Source organism: Sciurus carolinensis, chromosome 5 (assembly GCF_902686445.1).
Source record: "Sciurus carolinensis chromosome 5, mSciCar1.2, whole genome shotgun sequence".
In the NCBI taxonomy this organism is placed as follows: domain Eukaryota; kingdom Metazoa; phylum Chordata; class Mammalia; order Rodentia; family Sciuridae; genus Sciurus; species Sciurus carolinensis.
The window spans coordinates 36867077-36892207 of NC_062217.1; the positions used below are offsets into that span (position 1 = coordinate 36867077).

General features: G+C 39.1%; 1 protein-coding gene across 5 annotated transcripts in view; it reads left to right on the top strand.

The window, feature by feature from the left end:
• Positions 1-3579: 3579 nt before the first annotated feature.
• The window catches only part of Nek5 (NIMA related kinase 5), a 68224-nt gene continuing 46672 nt past the window's right edge, over positions 3580-25131 (top strand). For 2 of the 5 annotated variants that reach the window (XM_047554030.1, XM_047554033.1), the window contains exons 1-8: positions 3580-3652; positions 5051-5189; positions 9071-9167; positions 14221-14318; positions 16091-16174; positions 16258-16328; positions 17165-17251; positions 23092-23146. In XM_047554030.1, the coding sequence (XP_047409986.1) occupies positions 5073-5189; positions 9071-9167; positions 14221-14318; positions 16091-16174; positions 16258-16328; positions 17165-17251; positions 23092-23146 (609 nt within the window). In that variant the 5' untranslated portion in view covers positions 3580-3652; positions 5051-5072. Of the gene's footprint in view, positions 3653-4901; positions 4962-5050; positions 5190-9070; positions 9168-14220; positions 14319-16090; positions 16175-16257; positions 16329-17164; positions 17252-23091; positions 23147-25131 lie in introns of those variants that run through there. The other 3 variants (XM_047554032.1, XM_047554034.1, XM_047554035.1) reach the window with 3 other exon arrangements.

Here is a 25131-nt window from a genome sequence, read left to right on the forward strand (position 1 = left end):
AATGATGGGATTATAGGTGTGCACCACCACATCCAGCATGTGTACAATTTTTTAAGACCCAGCTCTGTAGTTATCCTTAAATACAGAATCTCGGAATATATAAAAGAACCCAGTCAGAGGAGCAGCTGTGGGAAGGATGAGGTGGGTCATGGTTAGCTCCTTGAAGTTAGGAGCAGGCATGGATAGTTTTAAAGGTATTTACAGATACTCCAGTTTCCATACATACTATATTCTGTAGCTCTCAGTCATCTCAAATCTTGGCATTGCCCCAGGGTGTAAACATTTCCAAACCATCAATTAAAGGGAACTTGAATGTATGCTTATTAAGAGGCTGAATTGGTCTTGGATTATTAATTCTTTTGAAAATCTGATGGTTTACAGGATTTTTTGCTTCAATATAATTTCAGGAGACTAATGGAATTATAAGCTGATGATTGTAAAACACTTTTAATGGTAATTACTAAATGATTCTTCACATACAGTTAGGCAAAAATTGAGGGACAATTTTAACAAAGCGTCCAGTCCTATATCTGTATTTGGATGAGATTTTTTTCAGCACTTAATAGCTTTTAAGAAAAAGGAAGGGGCCGAATGTGGTGGCAAATGCCTCCTAGTGACTCAGGAGGCTGAGATAGGAGCATGGCAAGTTTGAGGCCCACCCTCTGCAATTTTTCCTGTCTCCAAAAGGGCAGGGAACCATGAGAAGGACTGGGAAGTAGCTCAGTGGTAAAAACACCCCTGAGTTCACAAGAACCAGGGGTAATAGGAAGGAGAAGGGGAAGGAAGGAGAAAGAAGGGAAAACTGATGGGAACTGAACCCAGGGGTACTTTACCATTGAGCTACATCCCCAGCTCTATTTATTTATTTATTTTATTTTGAGACAGGGTTTCACTAAGTTGCTGAGGCTGGCCTAAAACTTGGGATCCTTGTTACAGGCATACTTTCTGATTTTTTTTTTTAATTTATTTTTATTGTAAACAAATGGGATACATCTTGTTTCTCTGTTCATGAAGTAGAGGCATACCATTTGTGTAATCATACATTTACCTAGGGTAATAGTTTTTGATTCATTCTGTTATTTTTTTTTATTCCCCCCACCCCTCCCACCCCTCTTTTCCCTCTATACAGTCCTTCCTTCCTACATTCTTGCCCCGCTCCCAACCCGCATTATGTGTCATCATCCGCTTATCAGTGAGATAATTCGTCATTTGGTTTTTTGAGATTGGCTTATCTCACTTAGCATGATATTCTCCAATTTCATCCATTTGCTTGCAAATGCCATAATTTTATTATTTTTTATGACTGAGTAATATTCCATTGTATATATATACCACAGTTTCTTTATCCATTCATCAATTGAAGGGCATCTAGGTTGGTTCCACAATCTGGCTATTGTGAATTGATCAGCTGTGAACATTGATGTTGCTGTATCTCTGTAGTATGCTGATTTTAAGTCCTTTGGGTATAGGCCAAGGAGTGGGATAGCTGGGTCAAATGGTGGTTCCATTCCAAGTTTTCTAAGGAATCTCCACACTGCTTTCCAGAGTGGCTGCACTAATTTGCAGCTCCACCAGCAATGTATGAGTGTACCTTTTTCCCCACATCCTCTACAACACCTATTGTTGCTTGTATTCTTGATAATCGCCATTCTAATTGGGGTGAGATGGAATCTTAGGGTGGTTTTGATTTGCATTTCTCTTATTACTAGAGATATTGAACATTTTTTCATATATCTGTTACTTTCTGATTCTTAAAGAGTGTTGTTGTGGGCTTCCCTCTTCTACCCCCCGGCCCTGTACAAAGGTGGGTATCAAACAGTCAAGGTATTTAGATTCATTGGACATGGATGTGTTTTATTTATGTCAGTATTTACCATTGCTGAAAGTTACGTCCTTTCAACTACTTAAACAGGCAATGAACCATGTTAGACTGCAGCTGGATGTGCCTGTGGATCAGGAATGGGGTAAGGTGAGAGGGCGAGTTTGCAGACTACTGGCAGCAGCCAGTTTGTAAGTGGACTCAAAGAAAGGCGCGTGTTGTGTTGAGAATGGGGTGCCATCCGTGCAGCCCTCTTGTATAAACAAGCTATTTCGTGAACTGGGCCCCCAGGAAAAGGGCGTGCGAGCACCGAGGATGCCAGCAGCCGCAGAGGCGCCTTCGAGGGCCAATACAGGTCAAATGGGATGTGCTGGGCCCCAGGTTTATCAAGGCTGTTCAGAGATATCTATCTGAGGAATGTGCAGCTGTCCGGAGACCCCATCTATCAAGGACAGGGGAACCTAGCCCTGATCCCTCTCCCTCATAATTCACTCCCTCCCTCCTCCCTGCTCCCTCCAGGACCTTCAGTTTTGGCGGGACCCAATAAGATTCAAATAAAGTGGAGGGACCAAACCAAAAGAGGACAAATATTTAGCTATCTGAATTTTAACCAATAATATACAGGTCCTTGTGTATGAATGCTGAAAAAGCTCTTAAATAGAGCGCTTTCTCGCCACTCGTCCCGCTTGCTTTAATAAAACATCCTTGTGTGATTTGCATTACTGTGTGTTCACTTTGACTCTCCAGGGATTAGTCGGATTAGTTGGAATGGGACCCTAACATGGTAGAGAGTAGGACTGGGCCTCAGTCTCACAAACACTCATGACAGTATTTACAACCTTGTACAACAAACACATTTCCTGCCGTGAGTGTAGCTCAGTGGTAGAGCACCAGCTCAACCTGCGCAGTGCGTCTGGTTCCATCCCCTGCATCACCACCACAGCAAAAGCAAAGAACACGCTTCCCGTCTCTGCTCCATTCATTTTGTAAAACTGGGAGGCTACCTCTTTGGAGTGTGATTCAACGAATAGAGAAAATGTCTGTGGATGAGCACTGGGACCCACGTTGCTAAGACAGGTTCTCTGGCCTCTGCAGTGATGGTGTCTCTGGTTTTCGTGGTCATTGTTTATAATCCTGGCATCTTCTGTTGGAGGCAGTTTTTCCTTGCTTCCCTAAGCATATAATATATTAAATTATATAGACTCCAAGGAAGATGATTTGGGGGAGATAGGAATGGAAAGCATTCAAGTATTATTTTCAAAATGTGCCAACCATGGAATAATTTGACAACAACCCCCCCCCCCCCAAACAAGTCTAATTTAGGGGCATACCAAGAAAATATTTTGAAAATAACACACATAAGATCACCAGTTCCTATGGAGCACTATGGAAAATCCTTTTTCTTCTGGATATATAAAAAATGCATCTTTGGGAAAAATTCTGTTGTTGATGATCAAATTGTCGGAATCAGTCTCTGTTAGTTGTAAAGAATGATATAAAATAACATTTTGTTTACTTCCCCCAAATACATTTTTCTTGCCAATTAAATTTATGTTTAAAAAAAAAGAACAGGAGCCAGGTGCTCCCTAAACAAGAGCGGGGAGCAGTATTCTTGTTGTGCTAGCGGTGGTGACCTAAGGCCCCGGAGCCAGGGATCTGCGGTGTCTCTCCCAGGTCTCTACCCTCGGCACCGACAGGCGACCGGTCGCTCCCGCCCAGCGCCCCGCCTGTTTTACGCGGCCGGCTCCGCCCCGGCCGCCGGGCAATCTCAGCTGCCTGGGGAACCCGGATCCACCCGGACGCTTTGCTGGTCCAGCAGAGCCGGCGGAGCAGGTATCCTGCGGGCGGGCCTCAGTTAGTCCTTAGCTGGAGCTGCCCGGGGGCTACAGGAACGGCTGGGGAGAGGGATGGAATCCCGGCCTGGGGCGCAGGGCAGGCGAGGAACTGCCTGAAGTCCAGGGTGGTGTCGGTCTCCATGGCAACGCGCAAGACGCGGAGCTCCAGAGCTCCGGAGCCCACCCGCCTGCAACCTCCAAGGGTGGTCCTAAAGGAGAAGCCCCCTTTAAGCCTAGGGGTTTCACTTACTCTTGCCATTTGGATGGGAAAATCGCGCGCTCCCCGTTCCAGGGCTGGTGGTCTGGATCACCGGGATTGCGCACCCGCCTGGCTCAGAACCCAGTCCTCTAAGGTCCGCATTCTCCGCTGGCAATGCTTTGGTCCCCACTTGCTACCCTGACATGATATTGCTCGAAAACAGCCTGTCTTGTTCACCCGATTTTTAAAAACAGTTCTAACTGTTGCATAAAAGGGAAGTAGAAGGAAACAAAGTATGTATTTCCCTCTGTAAGTGCGTAGCACTACTGCACTCACAGAAGTAGTAGTGTAGTCACCTGAACGTGGCGACCGCTCCAGATTGCTGGGTCTCTGATACCAGGAGCAGCGCCGCCAATGGAGGGCGTGATTTTCCAAAATGGTGAACAATTTTTGGTAAAGTTCCAAAATGCAATCGTGATTTCATTTACATATTAGTTGCATTTCTAGGAAATGCAGTTATACAATGTTAGCTACACCTATGGTGGTGGGGGGGTATATTATGTCTAGAGGTAATACAGAGTTTGGGTCCAGCCGCAGGTATTTGTGAACAGATTCTTCCAAACATAAAAATGTATGGGGAGACTCTCCAAGTTTGAGCGGCCGTGGGGCAATCCTTTATTGTGTAGGGCAGACCTTCGCTTGTCAAAACTAGTAACTGCCTCAATACTATAATGCCTCTGATTCCGTGAGGAGAGCTGAAAACCCGTATCAATTTACAAGTTTCCTCTTTGGGGCAGTACCGCTTCACCGAGAAGGGCTTCATTCTTCCTCTACTGAGGTGACAGGCACCAGGTATATGAGATCTTTCCTTCTCAGAACAAACTTTCAACACAGGTATTACTTCCAGTTCAAAGTTGGAAAAGAGAGATTTTGCAAGGTTAAGTGACTTGTTCAAGGTCACAATGCCAGAGTGTTATCAAAGCTGATCTACAACCCAAGTCTGACCTTGGAGCCCACCAAGCCGCCTCACCTTAATTGTTACCTGCAGGCACAGGGAAATCGTGTGACTCTGAGGTCTTTGCAAAATTGGAAGGGAAGTTTTAACAAAGTGAGTTCTTTTACATTTTAGTCATCAATTTTCTGACTTTATTAGTCGTCATGAGAAGTGTGCAGTAAAATTTCGTTACTTATTCCCAGAAACCTCTGAGCACTGTAGACCATGGATAAATTTGACATGATTAAAGTCATTGGGGAAGGTGCCTTTGGAAAAGCATACTTGGCTACAGAGAAATCGGATGGCAAGCACTGTGTCATAAAAGAGATCAATTTTGCAAAGGTAAATTTAAGAAGTTCAAATTCTTGTAAGAATAATTGTACTCTTAAAATGATTAAAATAGTATAAATTTTGTTTTTATATATTTTACCACAATTCTTAAAGTTATAAAAGAAACCCCCTAAAAGCTACCCAAACCTAAATTAAACCTCATGTGTAGATGATTAACTTCAGGGATAATGCTTTATTTGCCAATAGAGGTGTAAGGAATCCCACAAAAACCACGCAGGAGGTGGGAAAGCATATAAAGGAGTTTATTAAGCAGAGCGTCTCCCTGCAGGGTAAGAGAGAAAATGAGAGGAAAAGAAAAGGAAAGAGAAAGGGCACAGCTAGAGAGAGTGGAAAGCACGCAGGAGAAAGAAAGCAAGTCAGGGGGAGAGAAAAGCAAGAGAGGGAAGATGGCGGTGAAGCTATCTTTAAGAATCCTGCCAGGGACCAATAACGGAGAAGGATACTTGCAAGCTGACTGATGAACCAATAGCTATGTAGGATGTTCACAGACTGACAGTAGTTGGGAGGCGGGGAAAATGGCTGCACCGGAAAGGGCGGGGAGAGCAGCTTTGTACATTACAATAGGTCCCTTTGATGGATCCATGGTATAGTCATAATGTCCTCTTATTCTAGTAGCCTGCGTCCTCTTCTATGACATTGTTCTGTTCTCTCACTTTTTTATCTGACTGTTCTTCCTGAGGCTCTCTCTCTCCTCACTCTCTGTGTCCCCAGTCATCTGCCCTTTGCTGACCTTCTCTTTCTGCTCATAGTCACCTGGTAATCACTTCATTTCACTTCAGTGTTTACCACTAAGCAGTTCACTCTTAAAACTTTCTCCAGCCCCATCACTTCCTGCTCCCTCATTCCACATTACACCTTCCAGCTAGATACCTTTAAGTAATATCTGTTAGTAATCTATTGCTACATAACATATGCTCTGAAATGAGTTCCTTAAACAATAGACATTAATTATCTCACAGTTTCTATGCATCAAGAGTTTACTGTCAAGGGCTGGGTGTGGTCATGTAATCCCAGTGGCCCAGGAGGCTGAGGCAGGAGGCTCACAAGTTCAAAGCCAGACTCAGCAACTTAGTGAGATCTTAACTCAAAATTAAAAATAAAAAACAGGCAGGGGATGTGACTCAGTGGTTAAGTGTTACTAGTTTCAATCTCTGGTACAAAAATAAATAAATAAATAAAAAGACAGAATTTAGGAAAAGGCTCATCAAGATCATTTTGGAGCTAGCTACCATAATTGTAGTTAAAAACCAAGTAGACCCATTTCACCTCCTGTGTGATGTACTGTGTTGATGACTTTATGCTTTCTGGGGTCCAAACCTTGGGGTCATCTGGGAGTTTTTTCTCTCTCCAAATCCTAATTATCTGCTAAATACTCTGGACTCTTTCTCTTCCTTGAATTTGCTTTTTATTTATTTATTTTTTTGTCATATGGCCTTGGGTCATTTGTCAATGCCCTGGGTCTTTCAGCAGCTTTCTCATGGCTCCAGTTTTCATATAATGCAGTTTTTTATATACATTTTTATTGTCAATGTACCTTTATTTAATTTATTTTTTTATATGCAGCGCTGAGAATTAAACCCAGTGCCTCACACGTTAGGCAAGGCTCTACCACTGAGCCACAACCCCAGTGCCATATAGTACAATTTTGATAAGACTAAAGCCAGGTCCTCGCAACCTTCACTGGAACTTATAAAGTCATAAAAGAAAAAAGAAAAAATGGCTGCACAAAAATATAAAACGTCTAGAGCTGGGGATGTAGCTCAGTAGAGTGCTGACCTAGCATTCACAAGGCCTGAGGTTTGAATTTCCAGCACCAGAAGAAAGAAAAACAGAACAATTTTTTAATAAAAATATTTATCAATTCATTTCATAGCATCTATCCCAATTTTAATATAATCAAAAATTGTTTTTCTAGTGAAATGCTAATTTTTTCATCACTTATGTTCCATAAATAAGTAGATTTTAGAACTTATTATTCTCACTTTCCCATATCTCTTTATGCTATCGGATTTGCCCGTTACATCTGTGTCACAGTATTAACATTGATTACAAAAAAATTTATTGTTTCTTTCTTCCTTTCTGCTCTAATATAGCTTTTCATTATTTCTTGACTAGAGAAATTTACATTTCTTCTCATCTCTCCAGTGCCTCACCCCTCAATAACTCTAGGTCAGAATTTAAATTGCTTATTTTGTTACAGGTACCAAAAAAACTAATATTTTCTCTCATCAGCCTACCATTATTAAGCATGTTCTTTTTTTGTATTGCTTCAAAAAAAAAAAGTGCTGTATCTTTTCTTGCTCTACTCTGTCACCCTTTCTCTCTTTTATTTGGCATTTCTGGGATTGAACACAGGTCCTTGTACATGCTGTATCATTTCTTAATTATAAGGGTAAAAACATTTATTGTAGAAATTTTGAAAATAAGCAAAGAGGAAAATAAAACCTTTTAGAACAAAACAAACATAATTTATGACATCTCTCTTAATTACTATAAGCATTTTTAAAAATTTCTCTCCAAACTGAATTTGATGGTACATACCTGCAATCCCAGCTTCTTGGGATGCTGAGGATCACAAATTCAAGGTCAGCCTTGTCAGCTTAGCAAGACCCTGTATCAAAATGAAAATAAGAAAGGCTAGTGTTGTAGCTCAGTAGGGGTTCTTAATTTTGTTTTTCTCTTCAGACTATTTTTAATGCATAAATGGACTTTAGGGCTAGAGGTGTTGCTCAGAAGTAAAGCAAGGGTGTAGTACACAAGGTCCTAGGTTTGATCCCTGGCACTACAAACAAACAAACAAATAAATAAATTCACAGTGTATATTAATAGAGTAATTTAAACATTAGCAATAAAACACTATATTAAAGGCTTTTGTATAACTCTCAGGCACATTTTTTATTCTTTCCTTTGAATAATTTTCTAGGAGAATTATTCAAAAATAGGAATATTTTTAAATTTCATATTATATATTATAAAATTACCTTTGCAGAAAGATTTTACCAATTTATAGACTTACCAGAAATATGAGTGTCTATTTTGCTGTTCTTTGACCAATAGTGGTTGTTAACATTCTTTTCATCTTTGCCAATTTTGTTTTAGCTTTTATTCCTTTGATTGCTGAGCGATGTATTTTTTCCTGTTTATTGATCACATTTATTTCCTTTATTTAATTTATTTTTTTGTGAATTGCTTTGCAGTTTTTCTTTTCTTTTTTCTTTCGTTATTATTTATTGTGTGTGTGTGTGTATGTGTGTGTGTGTGTGTGTGTGTGTGATACTGGGGATTGAACCAGGGGTGCTCCACAGGCATGTGCCATCATGCCTGGCTGCTTTATTTTATTTTATTTTAACTAGGGTGTTTGTGTTTTTTAAAAATAGAAATAGGGAGGAGACAACTTTTACTTACTTACTTTTGAAACAAGATCTCATCATATTGTTCAGACTGATTTTAAACTTCTGGACCAAGTGATTCTCCTGCCCCAGCCTCCCCAGTACCTGGGACTAAAGGTGTGGTTCACTTTTAATACAGCAAAATTGCACTAGCACTATTTATTTTCTTGATTATGGTTGTCATTGACAAATGTTGATTAGATATTGAACACTCTCGTAATTTCTAGAGATGTCATCTCTTCTACCTAAGAGATCAGTTTTAGAAGTTACATTAAAAACCAATGACATCTTAGGAATTTAATGTAATTCATTAATTTTGGTACTGGGGTTTTAACCCAGGGACTCATGCATGCTTAGCATGCTCTGTACCACTGAGCTACATTCCCAGCCCATCTAAGGGAATTTTAGGCTGGAGTGAACAGGAAGCATGTTCCTGAAAGCAAGTTACCTTTACCTGACAACTTGTCTCTTAATACAATTTAGATGTCCATCCAAGACAAGGAAGCTTCAAAGAAAGAAGTGATTCTTTTGGCCAAGATGAAACATCCCAACATTGTAACCTTCTTCAGTTCATTTCAAGGTTAGATTTTTCTAATATTCTTAAGTATAGGCATGTTGACTTATAAAAGATGTTCCTGAGACTTATGTATACATTAATTTTTGTAAATGGACTCATTTCTGCATTTACTTAAATTGCTATTTGAGATGTTGTCTCATTTCGCCTCAGTGGGTATCTGTAGACAGCTTTCCTCTGTTTTCTTGTCTTTCCCTCTCTCCTTCATCTCACTGCTCCAAGTAGTTAGTGATTGGCATATTTGGTTTGCAGCAGTGACAACTCCCAAGCTTCAGTGGCTCATACTATAAACACCTATTTCTCACTTGCATGCTGGCTGTGGTCTGAATTTTGGGTCCAGGCTGAAGGGACAATCCAGACATGGAGCATAGTCTTTGGTAAGCAAGAGGAAAGAGGGAGACGGGGCCCACCACACCATCCTGCCCACTAGGATGTGTGTGCAAGGGGGTATACTCTGCTTGCAGGAGGCCCTGAGTTCCCATGGCAACAGGTGGGGCTGCATAATCCTTTCACAGAGTCAGCAAACACCCAGGAGATAGCCAAGCAAAACTGCCAATCAGAGGTGAAGCACTTTGAGGAAGGAATTCCCTCCCCTGCACAGCTTGAATTTGAATTTATCTATTTCCCCTCCATGGATCACTCTTCCACAGGTTAAGAAGAAAAATGAGAGAGCCCTGGTCAGAGACCATTTTTTCAGTTACTATATATTTACTGAAGCTTACTCAGACATCATTGCAGATACCAGGAATATAGCAGTGTACAAGACACAAAATCCCTGTCCTCATGAAGTTTACATCAAAATGGGAAGAGGCAGACAATATACCCATACAGGGTATGCCGGGGGCTTATAAGGCTGTAGCAGGGCCACATATGTCACAGTTCACCAAGGGTAGGGGTAGTCCTCAGCCCAGTCTCCGGAACTGGGCTGTTTTAATTCGTGTGTAAGTAGTTAAAGGAACAAAAGGGTTAACCTAGATATTGTCAAGCATACTCCAGGGGGTAAAAAAAAGAAAAAAAAATCACTAAATAAATAAATACACCTGCTGTTTCTTGAGTTTTTAATTTTGGGCAGAGTACTGTGCTCCTTCCTGATTAAATCCCCTGGATTCAAAGTACTTCTGTGCATTGGGCCCTATAACTACTGGGTATATAAAGGAGTTCCTGGGACTCTTCTGAAGACTTCCTAGGAGTGGAGCAGTACACAGGGGCAGGCACTGAGTTGTCTTGAACACCTTTTTTTGATTCGTTTGCTTTAACAGTGCTGAGGTTGAACCTAGGGCCTTGCACATGATAGGCAAACGTTCTGCCACTGAGCAACACCCTAGCCCTGAACAACTATTAAGGGCAGTCAATGAATAAAGTCTCCTACATTCTGTCCATTGATCCCTAACAACACTGTAAGACAGTCTTCCTTTTCCTAATTTTTGAGGCTATAATTGTGACTCCCTATGTAGCCCCTCCTGCTCATCCTTAGGCCTTCCCTGAACTCATAAGTCAAACTATAACCCCTTTGACGATCTTCCACAGCACATTTTTACTTATGTATCCATATTTACGTACACATAATTACAGATTTATTTAGCATATGTTTTCCTTCCACAGTAAACTCGGGGGCTGGGGATGTAGCTCAGTGTAGAGCACTTGCTTAGCCTATGTGAAGCCCTGGGTTTGATCCCCAGCACCACACACACACATAATGCAGACAGAAAACTTAATGAATGTGGGGGCTTCTGTCATCTTTGCTCACCCCTTTGTTCCTCAGCATGTGGCATATAGTAGTTGCTTAGTACTTATTTGCTGAATGAGCAAATGAACTGGATCATTTCAATAGACCATAGTGTATCTTTACTCCATGCAAAATGTACTTTTTTTGTGGGGGGGTGAGCAGCGAGGAGTACCGGGGATTGAACTCAGGGGTACTCAACATTGAGCCACATCCCCAGCCCTATTTCATATTTTATTAGAGACAGGGTCTCACTGAGTTGCTTATCATCTCACTTTTGCCGAGTTTGGCTTTGAACTGGAGATCCTCCTGCCTCAGCCTCCCAAGCTCTGGGATTACAGGTGTGTGCCACTGTGCCTAGCACAAAATGTACTTTCAAGGACAGTTTACAATACTATTACAAACCAAGGTCATTCTTACACTACAATCTCTGCTGAGTTTGTTTCACTGTAAGTTTAAATTTCCTTATGACTTTTAAGTAGAGCATCCCTGTGCTGGGGAAAACTGGAGCTGTTGTAATGCCTATGAGTTTACCTGACAGATTGTTGGTACTAGACACATCAAGCTTTTCCAAAAGCTGCAGAGGTCCTTCTTGCACCTGAGTGAGAGAGTGTATGAAAGCAGGCTTTGTCTATCCTAAAACAGCTTATCTCTGAACATAGCATCCATGGCTTTAATGTTCGTCTATGGAAAATATGAGTTTGAAGCAACCTAAGAAAAATGTGTACTGATATTGCCCTAAGGCTAAATTAACTCCATTTAAATTCTACCAATATATATTCATTAACTATCTCTCTTTTTAAATTTTTTATTTGTTCTTTTTAGGTACACATGACAGTAGAGTGTATTTTGACATATGATGCATACATGGAGTATAACTTCCCATTCTTGTGGTTGGTCATACATGATGTGGAGTCACACTGGATGTGTTATCATGTATGAACATGGGAAAGTCATGTCTGATTCATTCTGCTGTCTTTCCCATTCTTCCACTCTTCCCTACATTCCTCTTGGTCTAATCCAAAGTACTTTTATTCTTCCCTCCCACCCTGCCTTATTGTGTATTAGAATCCACATAACAGAGAACATTCAACCTTTGGTTTTTGGGGACTGGCTTATTTCACTTAACATGATAGTCTCCAGTTCCATCCATTTACCAGCATTTGCCATAATTTCATTCTTCTTAATGGTTGACTAATATTCCTTTGTGTCTATATACCACATTTTCCTTATTCTTTCAGGTGTTGAAGGGCACCTAGATTGGTTCCATATTTTAGCTATTGTGAATTGAGTTGCTATAAACTTTGATTTCACTACATCACTGCAGTATGATTTTAAGTCCTTTGGATATATACTGAGGAGTGGGATAACCCATTAACTGTCTCTTATGGGCTAGGCAAGTTCTAGGTCTTAGAGATCTATCAAAACACACAAAAATTCCTCACTGTTGTATTTGTTTACTATTCCTACATAACAAAGGACCATACATTTCATGGCTTAAAACAATACCCATTTATTATTTGTCTCTATGTCCTTCTCTCTTTGAATTCCCTGATATAGCTCTTAATTTCTGTAGGTCGGAAGTCTCTTTCATGTGCCAATTATTGTACTAGATACAAGGAATACAAAAGAATAAAATGTGGGCTTTGTCTTCAGAGAGCCCACAAACTCATAAGAGAAACAAGTTAGTAAAAGTCTTAAGACCCCCAACAAGATCCCAGCTGGTTGACTGGCTAATGAAAAAATTAAAGTAGGAAATGATATGTCTTAGTCTGTTCTGACCACGCTTACAAAATACTGGGTAACTTTTAAACAGACACAGTTGCTCACAGTTGTGTAGGCCAAGATCAAATCTAAGATCAGGGTACTGGCAGGATCAGTGTCTGGCGACAGTTCACTTTCTGTTCATAGATGGTGCCTTCTTTCTGTGTCCTCGACATGGTGGAAGGGGCGAGGTCTCCCTTGGGTCTCTTTTATAAGGGCATCTCTAATTCCAGCAACTGGGGAGGCTGAGACAGGAGGATCACAAGTCCAAGGTCAGCCTCACTAACCTAGAAAAACCCTGTCTCAAAATAAAATAAAAAGGGCTGGGGATGTAGCTCATTGGCCTGACCACTCTGGAGTGCCTTACCTCTTAATACTATTACCCTGGGGTTAGGATTTCAACATATAAATTTGGCAGGGGATACAAACATGTAGACCAACAAATATACTTAAAAATATTTTACAATAATTTATTAAACTTGTGATATAAGGCAAAGGCCTTGTTTTTCTTCTTCCTTACATAAGCTATATCCCTCATCTGGAATTTTCAGTTTCCCTTTCTTTCACATGGAATGAGAAAGAATTTATGAATAATCTGGGTCCACAATCCTTTTACAGCTTTTCCAGTTATATTTTACTTACTCAATCAACACTGAGGTCAACATCTTAATTTTTTTTAGCAACTCACTAATTCCTCCAAAATCACTCAAAGATGTTTTTGTAGAAATAATCACACCTTTCTTTTTCATATTTTGTCTGTGTTGGTAAGAGTCAGTTTAATTGGTAGGAGCACAGGTACTTGGATGTCCTCGACAGCCTAGGAGTCACTGGTAGTGACCTTGGGTGGTCATGACAGCAATGGTAAGCATTCAGTGGTCTAGTGAGTAGGTTAGGCAGAGGTCAGTCAGAAGAGTTTCTATTGTGTCAACAGCATGATTGAATAAATGCTATGTAAATACAAGTTTATGTCCAAATTCAAGAAGGGGCTATTAATTCTTCCTGGGGTGTTGGGAAAAACTCACAGCTGCTATTTTTACAGCAGATTTCTAATCTCTTGTAGGATTATAGTTCATTGAGTGTATTGTTCTAAGCATCTGGTATTGATTAACTTATTTAATCCTTCCAACAATCTTAAAAGGAAGTTTCTATTCTATTATATCTGCTTTACAGATGAGTTAATGAGGCACAGAGAAATTAATTTACCCAGAGTCACAGAGCTAAGAAATGTAAGTGGTGAAGTGGGATTAGAATGCAGTCTGGCTGCATCAACTGTGGAGGCTGAGATAGGAAGATCACAAGTTCAAGGCTCGTCTTAGCAAAACCCTGTCTCGAAATAAAATAAAAAGGGCTGGGGATGTAGCTCATTGGTAGAGTGTCTCTGCATTCAATCCCCAGTACCAAACAAATGAACAAACAAAAAGAATTCAGACCATCTTGATCTCACAACCAGAGTTTTGAACCATTATATTCTGCATCTTTCTGTTATATTTCTCTACCTTCTAGAATTTGAAAGGCAAATTACTGGTGAATATCCAAAACCCTTCTAGCACCAAATGATGCCCTTTCTTACAGAAAACAGCAGACTGTTTATCATAATGGAATATTGTGATGGAGGGGATCTTATGAAAAGGATTCACAGGCAACGGGGAGTGCTATTTACTGAAAATCAGGTAAAGAACGCTTCTAATTTGCTTTTTAAATTATATGTGTGTGAGGGGCTATTAAGTGTATAATGTCATAAGAAGCAGACCTTGTTTATATGAAGCATGACTTCTGCCAGAGAAATTCAGTGGATGCATATTCTTGGTAGATTTAGTCCCAGAACATGTTTGTTTTTGAACTGAAACTGAATCTCTTTTTCAGACTTTAGAAAAGATAATCTCTTTGGGTAATCTCACATAGGATGCCTCTGAGATAAGGATCCGTGGCTAAAAAAATATATGAACCTTGATGTTCTTTAGCCATTTTAAATGTACATATTCATAGCTTCATTCTCTTTTCTTTTACCACATGGTACTCTTTTAAAATAACTTCCCACGTTGCTTGGGAAGGCAGGGGATCTCCCTAACAATGCCTGTTTAGTTTCATTAGTTTTTTATTGATATATATATTTTTCTTTTGTGGTGCTGCTAGGAATCAAACTCGTGCATACTAGGCAAGTGCCCTACCACTGAGCTAAGCCCCCAGCCCTAGTTTATTGGTTAGGGGGAGAGAAAAGATAAAGAATAATGGCCTCAGTTCCCATTTTCTCTTTGCACAAATACATTTTTCTTCTATGCTGCAAGCCTCCTTTGGAACCCTCTTGGGAGTGTACTCATAAAGGACACAGGTATGTGTGTGTGGAGGGGAATCTAAATTAGGGCTTGTGTGGCTGATGGGTAAGGCCATTGTCTCCAGCAGTACACAGGACTGGCCCACCATTTTTCTTTTGGCTGTTCATTTCTTTATTCTCTTTTAGTGTTTTAAGAGCATGCTGCCCATGTAATTTTCTCCTGAAGTTGAATATTTTGAATGTATGACTTATTTTGAATGTTGAATATTTTGAATCGATGTTTTCAACCTCTGTAAATTTAATCAAGCATTCTTCCTATGCTCATTTACATTATATATTAAATTCTATCTTTATGGAAATCCTCCTTTCTTCTTATCTAGGTGTTATTTGGCCACATTTTACAAAAATGCTTTCATGACAAAATTTTGAATTGCATCTCTTTTTGTTGGGAAAGAACTAAAATGACAACTGAATCTTAATGTTTGGAATTTACCTATTTTTCTTCGATTTTTTTTCCCCTTTCTATGTAATTTGGCAAGGAACCACTGGAAATTTAAAATAGTTTAAATGAATCTCTATAGGAATAGAACACATTTTTATAAAGAGGCTTATGGCCAACTAAGATAAAATAATGACTAAAAAATATAATTGCTGTTGTTATGTGTGTGTGTGTGTGTGTGTGTGTGTGTGTGTGTGTTTCAGTCCTGGGGATTGAACCCAGGAACCCAGGGTCTCTCTCCCCTGCTCATTTGTGTTTTTCTGTATGTGGAATTCCTGTGATACCAATGATGTTTGGATTCCCTTTCTGGGCCTCTATTTTAGCTATAAAATGAAAATAATATGATAAGATATTTTGTTAGCTCATTTCCTGTACACACACAAACACACACACACACATGCACACATACACAGTGTTATTTCCTTTTCTTTTTTTTTTTTTTTTTTTTTTTTTTTTTATTGTAAACAAATGGGATACATGTTGTTTTTCTATTTGTACATGGCGTAAAGGCATACCATTTGTGTAATCATAAATTTACATAGGGTAATGTTGTTTGATTCATTCTGCCATTTTTTCCCTTCCCCCATTTCCTTTTCTTTACATGTTATCATGAAGATATTTCAATGCCTACCAGGCTATCCAATAGTTGTGTTTTGTGTTTGTCTCTACAGATCCTGGGTTGGTTTGTACAGATTTCTCTAGGACTAAAACATATTCACGACAGGAAGATATTACACAGGGACATAAAATCTCAGGTAACAGCTCAGAGAGAAGACTCAGTATGAATCTTTTCATTTCTTGAAATATCTCAAATAGCATAACATTTTCCCATTTTTAGAACATTTTTCTTAGCAAGAATGGAATGGTTGCAAAACTTGGGGACTTTGGTATAGCAAGAGTCCTAAACAAGTAAGTACTTTAAAAAATCACTTTTCTTTCTACCCAAGTATATATTTTAATGTGTCATGAATTAAGAAACTATTAAGAGCATGGTTGTCTATCTAATTTTAGGTAACTTTATATAAATGCATTAAATCATTCAGATGTCAGTAATAAAAAGTCTGAAGATTAATCGTGGCATGGTAGAGTAATGGTGGTAATGTGCTGTGTGTTCAAGTAGATCAAATGTTAGACATGACAGTCACAGGCCTCAGACTAGCAAGAACTTGGTGAAACAGGCAGGTTTACACTAGCTAGAGAAATGCACTGGTGCAACTGTTTTTGGAAGACCATTTGGTGGCAATATGTATCAAGAGGTTTAAAGATGTCAAATTTTTTGAAATTTGAAAAATTTAAATAAGAGTTTAAAAATAATTGGGAAATTATTAAATTAAGTAAAATGTGCATAACCATGTACCTAAACTTTTTTGTGTGTGTGTTCTAGGGATGAAACCTAGGGTCTTGTGCATGCTAGGCAAGTACTCTACCACTGAGCCACATCCCCAGCCCCAGGATATGGTTTAAAAAGATACACATACAAATATACACATAAACACGTAAACTTTGGAAGGGGGTGAATTATAAGTTTAAAAATCGACTAATTTTATTACTCTATTACCAATGTACCGTGTTTTGCTTTCTTCTTTTTTTTTTTTTTGAAAAGTTTAAAGAATAATATTGCTTTCTTCTAATATGTGCATATATCAAATTTTGTAATACATTTTTACACCTTTTCTTGCATGTCCGTGTCTTAAGCCTTTCTTACTCCAATAACAAACCACACTACTTTTATTTAATATTACTAGTTCTATGGAACTTGCTCGAACTTGTGTCGGAACACCTTACTACCTGTCTCCAGAGATCTGTCAGAATAAACCATACAACAATAAAACGTGAGTCGCTGACTATTGGTTTGAAAGTGTCAGTAAAATCTGTTGAATGATACTGAATTAAGACTCCAGAAACTAAAGTTCTAATCGCCTCTCTCTTTCTTCTGGTACTTTTGTAATTTCATTTTCTCCAGATGGGAAATGGAGTTCCCACTGACTCTGGTCAGTGTTCCCTGGAGCTTTCAAACTTATTTAGAACATATTCATTTCTCTTCATTTAATGATACAAGTGATACAGAGAATAACAGTCACTGGGGTGTCCATCTTTGTATTTTATTTTCACTTTTTTTTTTTTTTTTGGTTTGTTTTAGCTTGGAGATGATGGGATTGAACCCAGGGCCTCATGTATGCAAAGCTCACACTGTACCACTAAGTATTACCCACTCTTATTTTATTTATTTTTTACTCATCCTATTTTGTGAAATGAAGTGCTACCTGTTTTTAGAATAAAAAATAAACCTGATTAAGATCTTTAAACTAAATTGTAATTTTGTCCTTTGCCAATACATATAGCAATAAAAGGTCAAGATGTAGTTTTTAATCTCCAGGTAAGAGAAGGAAAAAATTTCATTTTTCAAAGCTGGCTACCACTGGACAAGCTGGACTGGAAGCAAGACCAAGTTCCCTTTGGGAGTTACTTGTCCCATTTGTTTAGGAAAAGTGCCTGTTGACTTTGAAAGAAATAAATGGAAGGCAGAGCTTAGAAGATAGAACTTTACAAAAAGAATAATAGAAATTTCTCTGCATAATAAAACAGTAGATATTTTTTGTGTTTGTGTTTGGTGCTAGGGATCTAATCCAAGGTCGTGCCCTTGGCCACCCTACCACTGAGTTCCGGCAACTAGGTATTGTTTGCCTGTTTGTGACTGTGGCTTCAGGTTGTGCTGTACTGCGGGTGCAGGTGCTCTACTGTACCCAGTAGAGGCAGGGAGTGGGGAGCAGAGCTTAGCACTGCCCTGGTGAGGACTGTCCCCAACAGGTTTTGTTTCCTTGTACTGCTTCTTAAGCGTTTGAGTCAACATTGAAATATTGAAAAACTTCAAAACATGAAGATTTGGTTTTTCTGAAAATTGGAAGATCTTAATCAGCTGGGTGGCCACTGGCCCCTTTAGACCGTAAACCAGCCCCTGGATCAACAGCCCTCACCACGCAGAGGATGGCATCAGATGCCGATGGCTCCACCCAGCCCCTAGGAGGCTCCATTATCGGCCTGAGTCCTACGGGCGAGTGACTTCAGCACGTTAGTCGCAGAGGGCACTTTGGGAACAGAAGAGAGGTTTGGGGCCCAAGGAATACCTCATAAACACAAAAGCTGTGTGGTGAGGAAGGGTCGCTGAGTTTCTTGAAAGTCTAGAAAACATTCCAGATTCGTTTCCAAAAAGTTCTGTGCCCATCCTCTATTTTACTCAAATATTTGGTGTAAGTCTCTCTCTGGCTCACCCACCCTCGCCCCCGCCCAACACACACACACACACACACACACACACACACACACACGCATGCACAAGTGTTGCTAACTAGTGGAACCATTTACCTCTATCTGCGTATCTATCTCCTACTTGTCTACTTATCTGTTTATCTCTATTTTTAAACAGGAAAAAGAAATCATAAGATTTATGATTTCCATGTCTAAGCCATGGGAGTTCTTTTTTTAGGGGTGGTGGGGGTGTTGCTGGGGATGGAACTCAGAGCCTCTACACATGCTAAGTACATGCTGTGCTACTGAGCTGTACCCCCAGCCAACTCTCCACCCTAAACCCAGTTCATGAACTGAACCCAGGGGGCATCTACTACTGAGCTACAGCCCCATCCCTTTTCATTTTTTATTTTTTATTTTATTTTATTTTTTTTTTTTATTTTTTTAGTTTGCTCTTTTATAGAATTTTATTGAAATGAAGAGGATGGTCTTTAAAAATTTTTTTTTGATCTCTTTTAATTTACTACTTTCAGTTACATAATGTCTCTAAGATCATTTAGGTTGTTGTATTTGTTTTGTTTTTTCTTTACTTTTCATCACCATGTAGTGTCTATATTATTTGTACATTTAAGCCTCAATTTGTTTTCTAATTCATTGTAGATGAACATGAGTTGCTTCCAGTTAAAGTCACTATTAATATTCAAATACATATCTGCCTAAACATATATTTTCACATATGTTGTTAAAGAGTACCTGAGTGGAATTGTTGGCTTTGTATGTTTTACTTTATGTGATACAGATACAGTTTTCAAAAGTGATTAACATGTTGGGCATCCACTAGTAACATAGGACAGTTTGACTTTCTCTCCGCATCCATCAATGTCAAGTAGTTAAACTTTAGCCATTTTTTTACAGGTGTGTTTGGTTGTTTCTCACTGTTATTTTATTTTTTTGTAGTTGTAAATGGACAGAATGCCTTTATTTGTTTATTGTTATGTGGTGTTGAAGATTGAACCCAGTGTCTCACATGTGCTAGGCAAGTGCCCTGCCAGAGTTACAGCCCCAGTCACATCTCATTATTATTTTAATTTTAATTTTTCTGAAGTCTAGTGATGCCGAACATCTTTTCATATGCAATAATTTACCATTGTATATCTTCTTTTCAGAAGTGTCTTTCTATCTTTTGCTGATTTTTAAATTGGGTTGTCCTGTATGCAGGTGCTCTACATACCCTAAATAGGAACCCATTATTGAATTTGCAAAAATTCCTCCAGGGCTGGGAATATAACTCAGTTGATAACTCAGAGTGCTTGCCTAGAAAGCACAAGGCCCTGGGTTCATATCCCCAGCGTTGCAAAACAAAAAAAAGAAAGAAAAAGAAAAGAAAAAAAAATTTCTCCAGTGTGTACCTTGCATTTCTATTTTTCTGTGCAAAGTTTTTCAAAAAGCAAATATTTTTAATGTTGATGGAATCTGTCATCAATTTTTGCTTGTTCTATTTTTTACCTCAAATTTCAAAGATTTCCCTAAATTTTTGCTTTTCATATTGATTTCTATATAAGAAAATAAAGATACAGAAAGGTTTACAGCATTTTTATGACAAGCCTTTTCTATTTGAGAAATGTGAAGGTAAGTGCAAACCACTTTAAGAAGAGTTATTTTAGGGGAAAATAATATGCTGTATTAGACCTATTGCCAGTAATTGTAATCAAAAAGTGGCATTTTCCCTTTTACTTTTCTTTTGTCTTTTTTTTTATTATTGTAAACAAATGGGATACATGTTGTTTCTCTGTTTGTACATGGCGTAAAGGCATACCATTTGTGTAATCATAAATTTACATAGGGTAATGTTGTTTGATTCATTCTGTTATTTTTTCCCCTTCCCCCCCACCCCTCCCACCCCTCTTTTCCCTCTATACAGTCCTTCCTTCCTCCATTCTTGCCCCCCTCCCTAACCCTAACTCTAACCCTAACACTAACCCCTCCAATCCCCCATTATGTGTCATCATCCACTTATTAGCGATATCATTCGTCCATTGGTTTTTTGAGATTGGCTTATCTCACTTAGCATGATATTCTCCAGTTTCATCCATTTGCCTGCAAATGCCATAATTTTATCATTCTTTATGGCTGAGTAATATTCCATTGTATATATATACGACAGTTTCTTTATCCATTCATCAATTGAAGAACATCTAGGTTGGTTCCACAATCTGGCTATTGTGAACTGAGCAGCTATGAACATTGATGTGGCTGTATCTCTGTAATATGCTGATTTTAAGTCCTTTGGGTATAGGCCAAGGAGTGGGATAGCTGGGTCAAATGGTGGTTCCATTCCAAGTTTTCTGGAGTCTCCACACTGCTTTCCAGAGTGACTGCACTAATTTGCAGCCCCACCAGCAATGTATGAGTGTACCTTTCTCCCCACATCCTCGCCAACACCTGTTGTTGCTTGTATTCTTGATAATCGCCATTCTAATTGGGGTGAGATGGAATTTTAGGGTGGTTTGATTTGCATTTCTCTTATTACTAGAGATGTTGAACATTTTTACATATGTTTGTTGATTGCTTGTAGATCTTTTTCTGTGAAGTGTCTATTCATTTCCTTAGCCCATTTGTCAATTGGATTATTTGCATTCTTGGTGTAGAGTTTTTTGAGTTCTTTATAGATTCTGGAGATTAGTGCTCTATCTGAAGTATGATTGGCAAAGTATGATTTCTCCCACTCTGTAGGCTCTTTCTTCGCATTGCTGATAGTTTCCTTTGCTGAGAGAAAGCTTTTTAGTTTGAATCTATCCCAGTTATTGATTCTTGCTTTTATTTCTTGTGCTATGGGAGTCCTGTTGAGGAAGTCTGGTCCTAAGCCGACATGTTGAAGCTCTGGACCTACTTTTTCTTCTATAACATGCAAGGTCTCTGGTCTGATTCTGAGGTCCTTAATCCATTTTGAGTTTAGTTTCGTGCATGGTGAGAGATATGGGTTTAGTTTCATTCTGTTGCATATGGATTTCCAATTCTCCCAGCACCATTTGTTGAAGAGGCTATCTTTTCTCCATTGCATATTTTTGGCCCCTTTGTCTAGTATGAGAAAATTGTATTTATTTGGGTTTGTGTCCGTGTCCTCTCTATTCTGTACCATTGATCCACCTTTCTATTTTGGTACCAATACCATGCCGTTTTTGTTACTATTGCTTTGTAGTAGAGTTAAAGATCTGGTATTGCGATACCCCCTGCTTCACTCTTTCTACCAAGGATTGCTTTAGGCTATTCTGGGTTTTTTATTCTTTCAGATGAATTTCATAATTGCTTGCTCTATTTCTGTAAGGTACATCATTGGGATTTTAATGGGAATTGCATTGAATCTGTATAGCACTTTTGGTAGTATGGCCATTTTGACAATATTAATTCTTCCTATCCAAGAACATGGAAGATCTTTCCATCTTCTAAGGTTTTCTTTACTTTCTTTCTTTAGTGTTCCATAGTTCTCATTGTAGAGGTCTTTCACCTCTTTTGTGAGATTGATTCCCAAGTATTTTATTTTTTTCGAAGCTATTGTGAATGGGGTAGTTTTCCTGATTTCTCTTTCTGAAGATTCATCGCTTCATTTTTTATTTTAAGACAGGGTCTTACTAAGTTGCTGAGGCTGGCCTCAAACTTGTGATCCTCCTGCCTCAGCCTCTCAAGTCCCTGGGATTGCAAGCTTTTGCCACCTTGACCAACTTGTTTCCACTTCTCTTAATGAATCCTAGTTTTGGCTCTGTGACAGCGTCCTTGACATTTCATTATATTTTCTTTTTCACTTTTAGATTTAATTTTCTTTTTGTTCTATAACAAAGCTCCTTCTAAAACCAATTACATATCAATGTTTACTAACAGGGCCTGGGGTTGTAGCTCAGTGGTAAAGCACCTGTCTGGTATTCCTGAGGCCCTGGATTTGATCCTGAACATTGCAAAAAATAAAATAAATAGTGCAAAGTTGATGAAGAGCAAACTTTGAGTCCTAGCCAGAGTCTATGTTTATCACTTACTTTACTTCAGTTCTGTCAAAAGCCTTGAGTAGAATATACCTTTCAAAATCAACCATATTTCATATTTTGAGTTGAAACAAATCCATACTTGAGTACTGCCTCTCTCTTCCAAATGGCTCAAGATCCATGACATGTTTTCTTTGAGCAAATGAAGTTGAAGTAAACATTGAGCCATTGCTTCGTAGCTAAGTCTGTATATCTTTTTCCAGCGAGGATTCTGACTAATTACAATGGTTTTTATTTTACCTCTTAGAATTAATAATGTATCTCAAAGCATTTGTAAAAACTGATCAACGTACATAAAATAAAGCTATACACATGCAAGGCATTGTAAGGGTGAAAGCTTTTTCTAAGAATTATGGATATTTTCTTGGCACGCAAACTCTTGTCTTTCCTAGGGATATTTGGAGTCTTGGCTGTGTCTTATATGAACTCTGCACACTCAAGCATCCAGTAAGTATGTTAATCATTGAATTACTCTTCAATTATTGAAATAATATAAGTGAAATTAACTTCTGAGAGAAAAAGGTTAACATCTGGTTTCATTAGAGTCTTAAAAATTATGTGGGTAGCTGGGCATAGCAGCATTTGTCTGTGATCCTAGTTACTAAGGAGGCTGAGGCGGGAGGGTCATTTGAGCCCAGGAGTTTGGAGACCAGCCTGGGCCACACAGACCCTATCTCAAGGTACTACAAAGAATGATAGAACTACACGTCCTGGCATAGAAATATATCCAAGAAATACCACCGGCGGCAATTTGTTACCGTCTGCAGCAACAATTGTGCGGGTATTTATTGGAGGCAGACTGGAAACTGAGCTACTTCTACTATCTTTCTCTTTAGTGGCTGCTTTCTTGCTTGTTTGCTTGTTTATAGAGGACAGAGGAAATGAGGCTTACTTGCTTTGAGAGGAGAGAGAGAGAGGCTTTGCATAAAGAAAGAAAGAGACTTTGCTGAAGAGAGAGACTACACTTTAGAGATCTATATCTTCTTAGTTCTGCTTCTTCTTCTTAAAGGTGCATCCTGCATCCTGCATCCTTCACTCTGCTATCTAGAGGTGTGACTTTACTTCTCCATTCTGCAATCTGCAACCTGCGTTCTGCCATCATTCAGAGGTGCTGCTTATCCGATGCTTATCCGGTTATCCTCTCTACTAGCTGCTTATCCGGTTATCCCTGGTGCTTCCTATAGGTGTGTCTTATATACCTAAGGCAGCCAATCAGCTTAGGATTAGCACAATTGAGGCACGCCCCTCGGTACCAATCAAGAAAGAATGAGGAATATCTGTTGACCACTAGCACAAAGGAGACATTAACTAATCAGGCAAAGGTAGATCACACCGTGTTAACATTAATTATGCGCCACCTCTTAGCTCAAAGCCAGCCACCATCTTAGGGTTACCCAAACATGTCTTCTGCACGTATACACTCACATGCATATATACACCCACGTGTATGTGCCTGTATATACATGTGTATATGTGTGCAAAAGGAAAAGGCACATGGGACAGAGTCTGTAGGAAACCAGGCTCAAGCTTTGAGGAGTCTTCTCCCAGTGGTCACACAGGATGTACCGAGTCCTCCAGCAATAAGTTACAGTGAGTGTGAAATATTACCTACAAGGGAAGCTCATTAGGTACCCAGTACCCAGGGTTTTTGTTGGAGACTGGTCACATAGATGCCATCTCTCCCTGGCATATACCAAATTTCCAGACTCCAGAAACAGGTGTTCAACATAAACCATATTGTTTACATGAAGAGCTTAGACAAAGAAAGCCTCTCTTAAGATTTAAGGAAGAGTGGGAATTCTCAAATCAAGTAGTTCTCACACATGAGTTGAGGGCCAGCACTGTAAGTGGACTTTTCTTAAGAATAACCAGCTGTCACCTCTTTTCTATGCAGCCATTATTATTATCATTATTGTCAAAGGTCACATATTGATTGTCTAACCAAAATCTGGACCTTTATTACCACACCATGTTGTTGAACACTGTCATGATTTATAGATAACTGATGTGTTCATATGGTAGAAGATTTTCTAGTTTATGAGGAGTGTCTGAGGAGACAAGGAAATGTTTGTATTAAGTTAATTTTTAAAAAGCAAGAAGTAAAATTTCATGTCAGTATGACCTCAACTCTGTAAAATAAACATTAGTTTTGGAACAACTAGAAGGAAATAAACTGCTGGGTGGTGAAATTATACCTATTTTCTTGGTTGTTTATAATTGCCTATACCTTTCTGTTTTTTTGTTTTGTTTTGTTTTGGTTTTTGTACCAGAGATTGAACCCAGGGCCAGGGTGCCACATCCCCAGCCCTTTTCTTAAAATATATTTTATTTTGAGACAGAATCTTGCTAAGTTGCTTAGGGCATTGCTAAATTTCAGAGGCTGGCTTTGAACTCATGATCCTCCTGCCTCAGCCTCCTGAGCTGCCAGGATT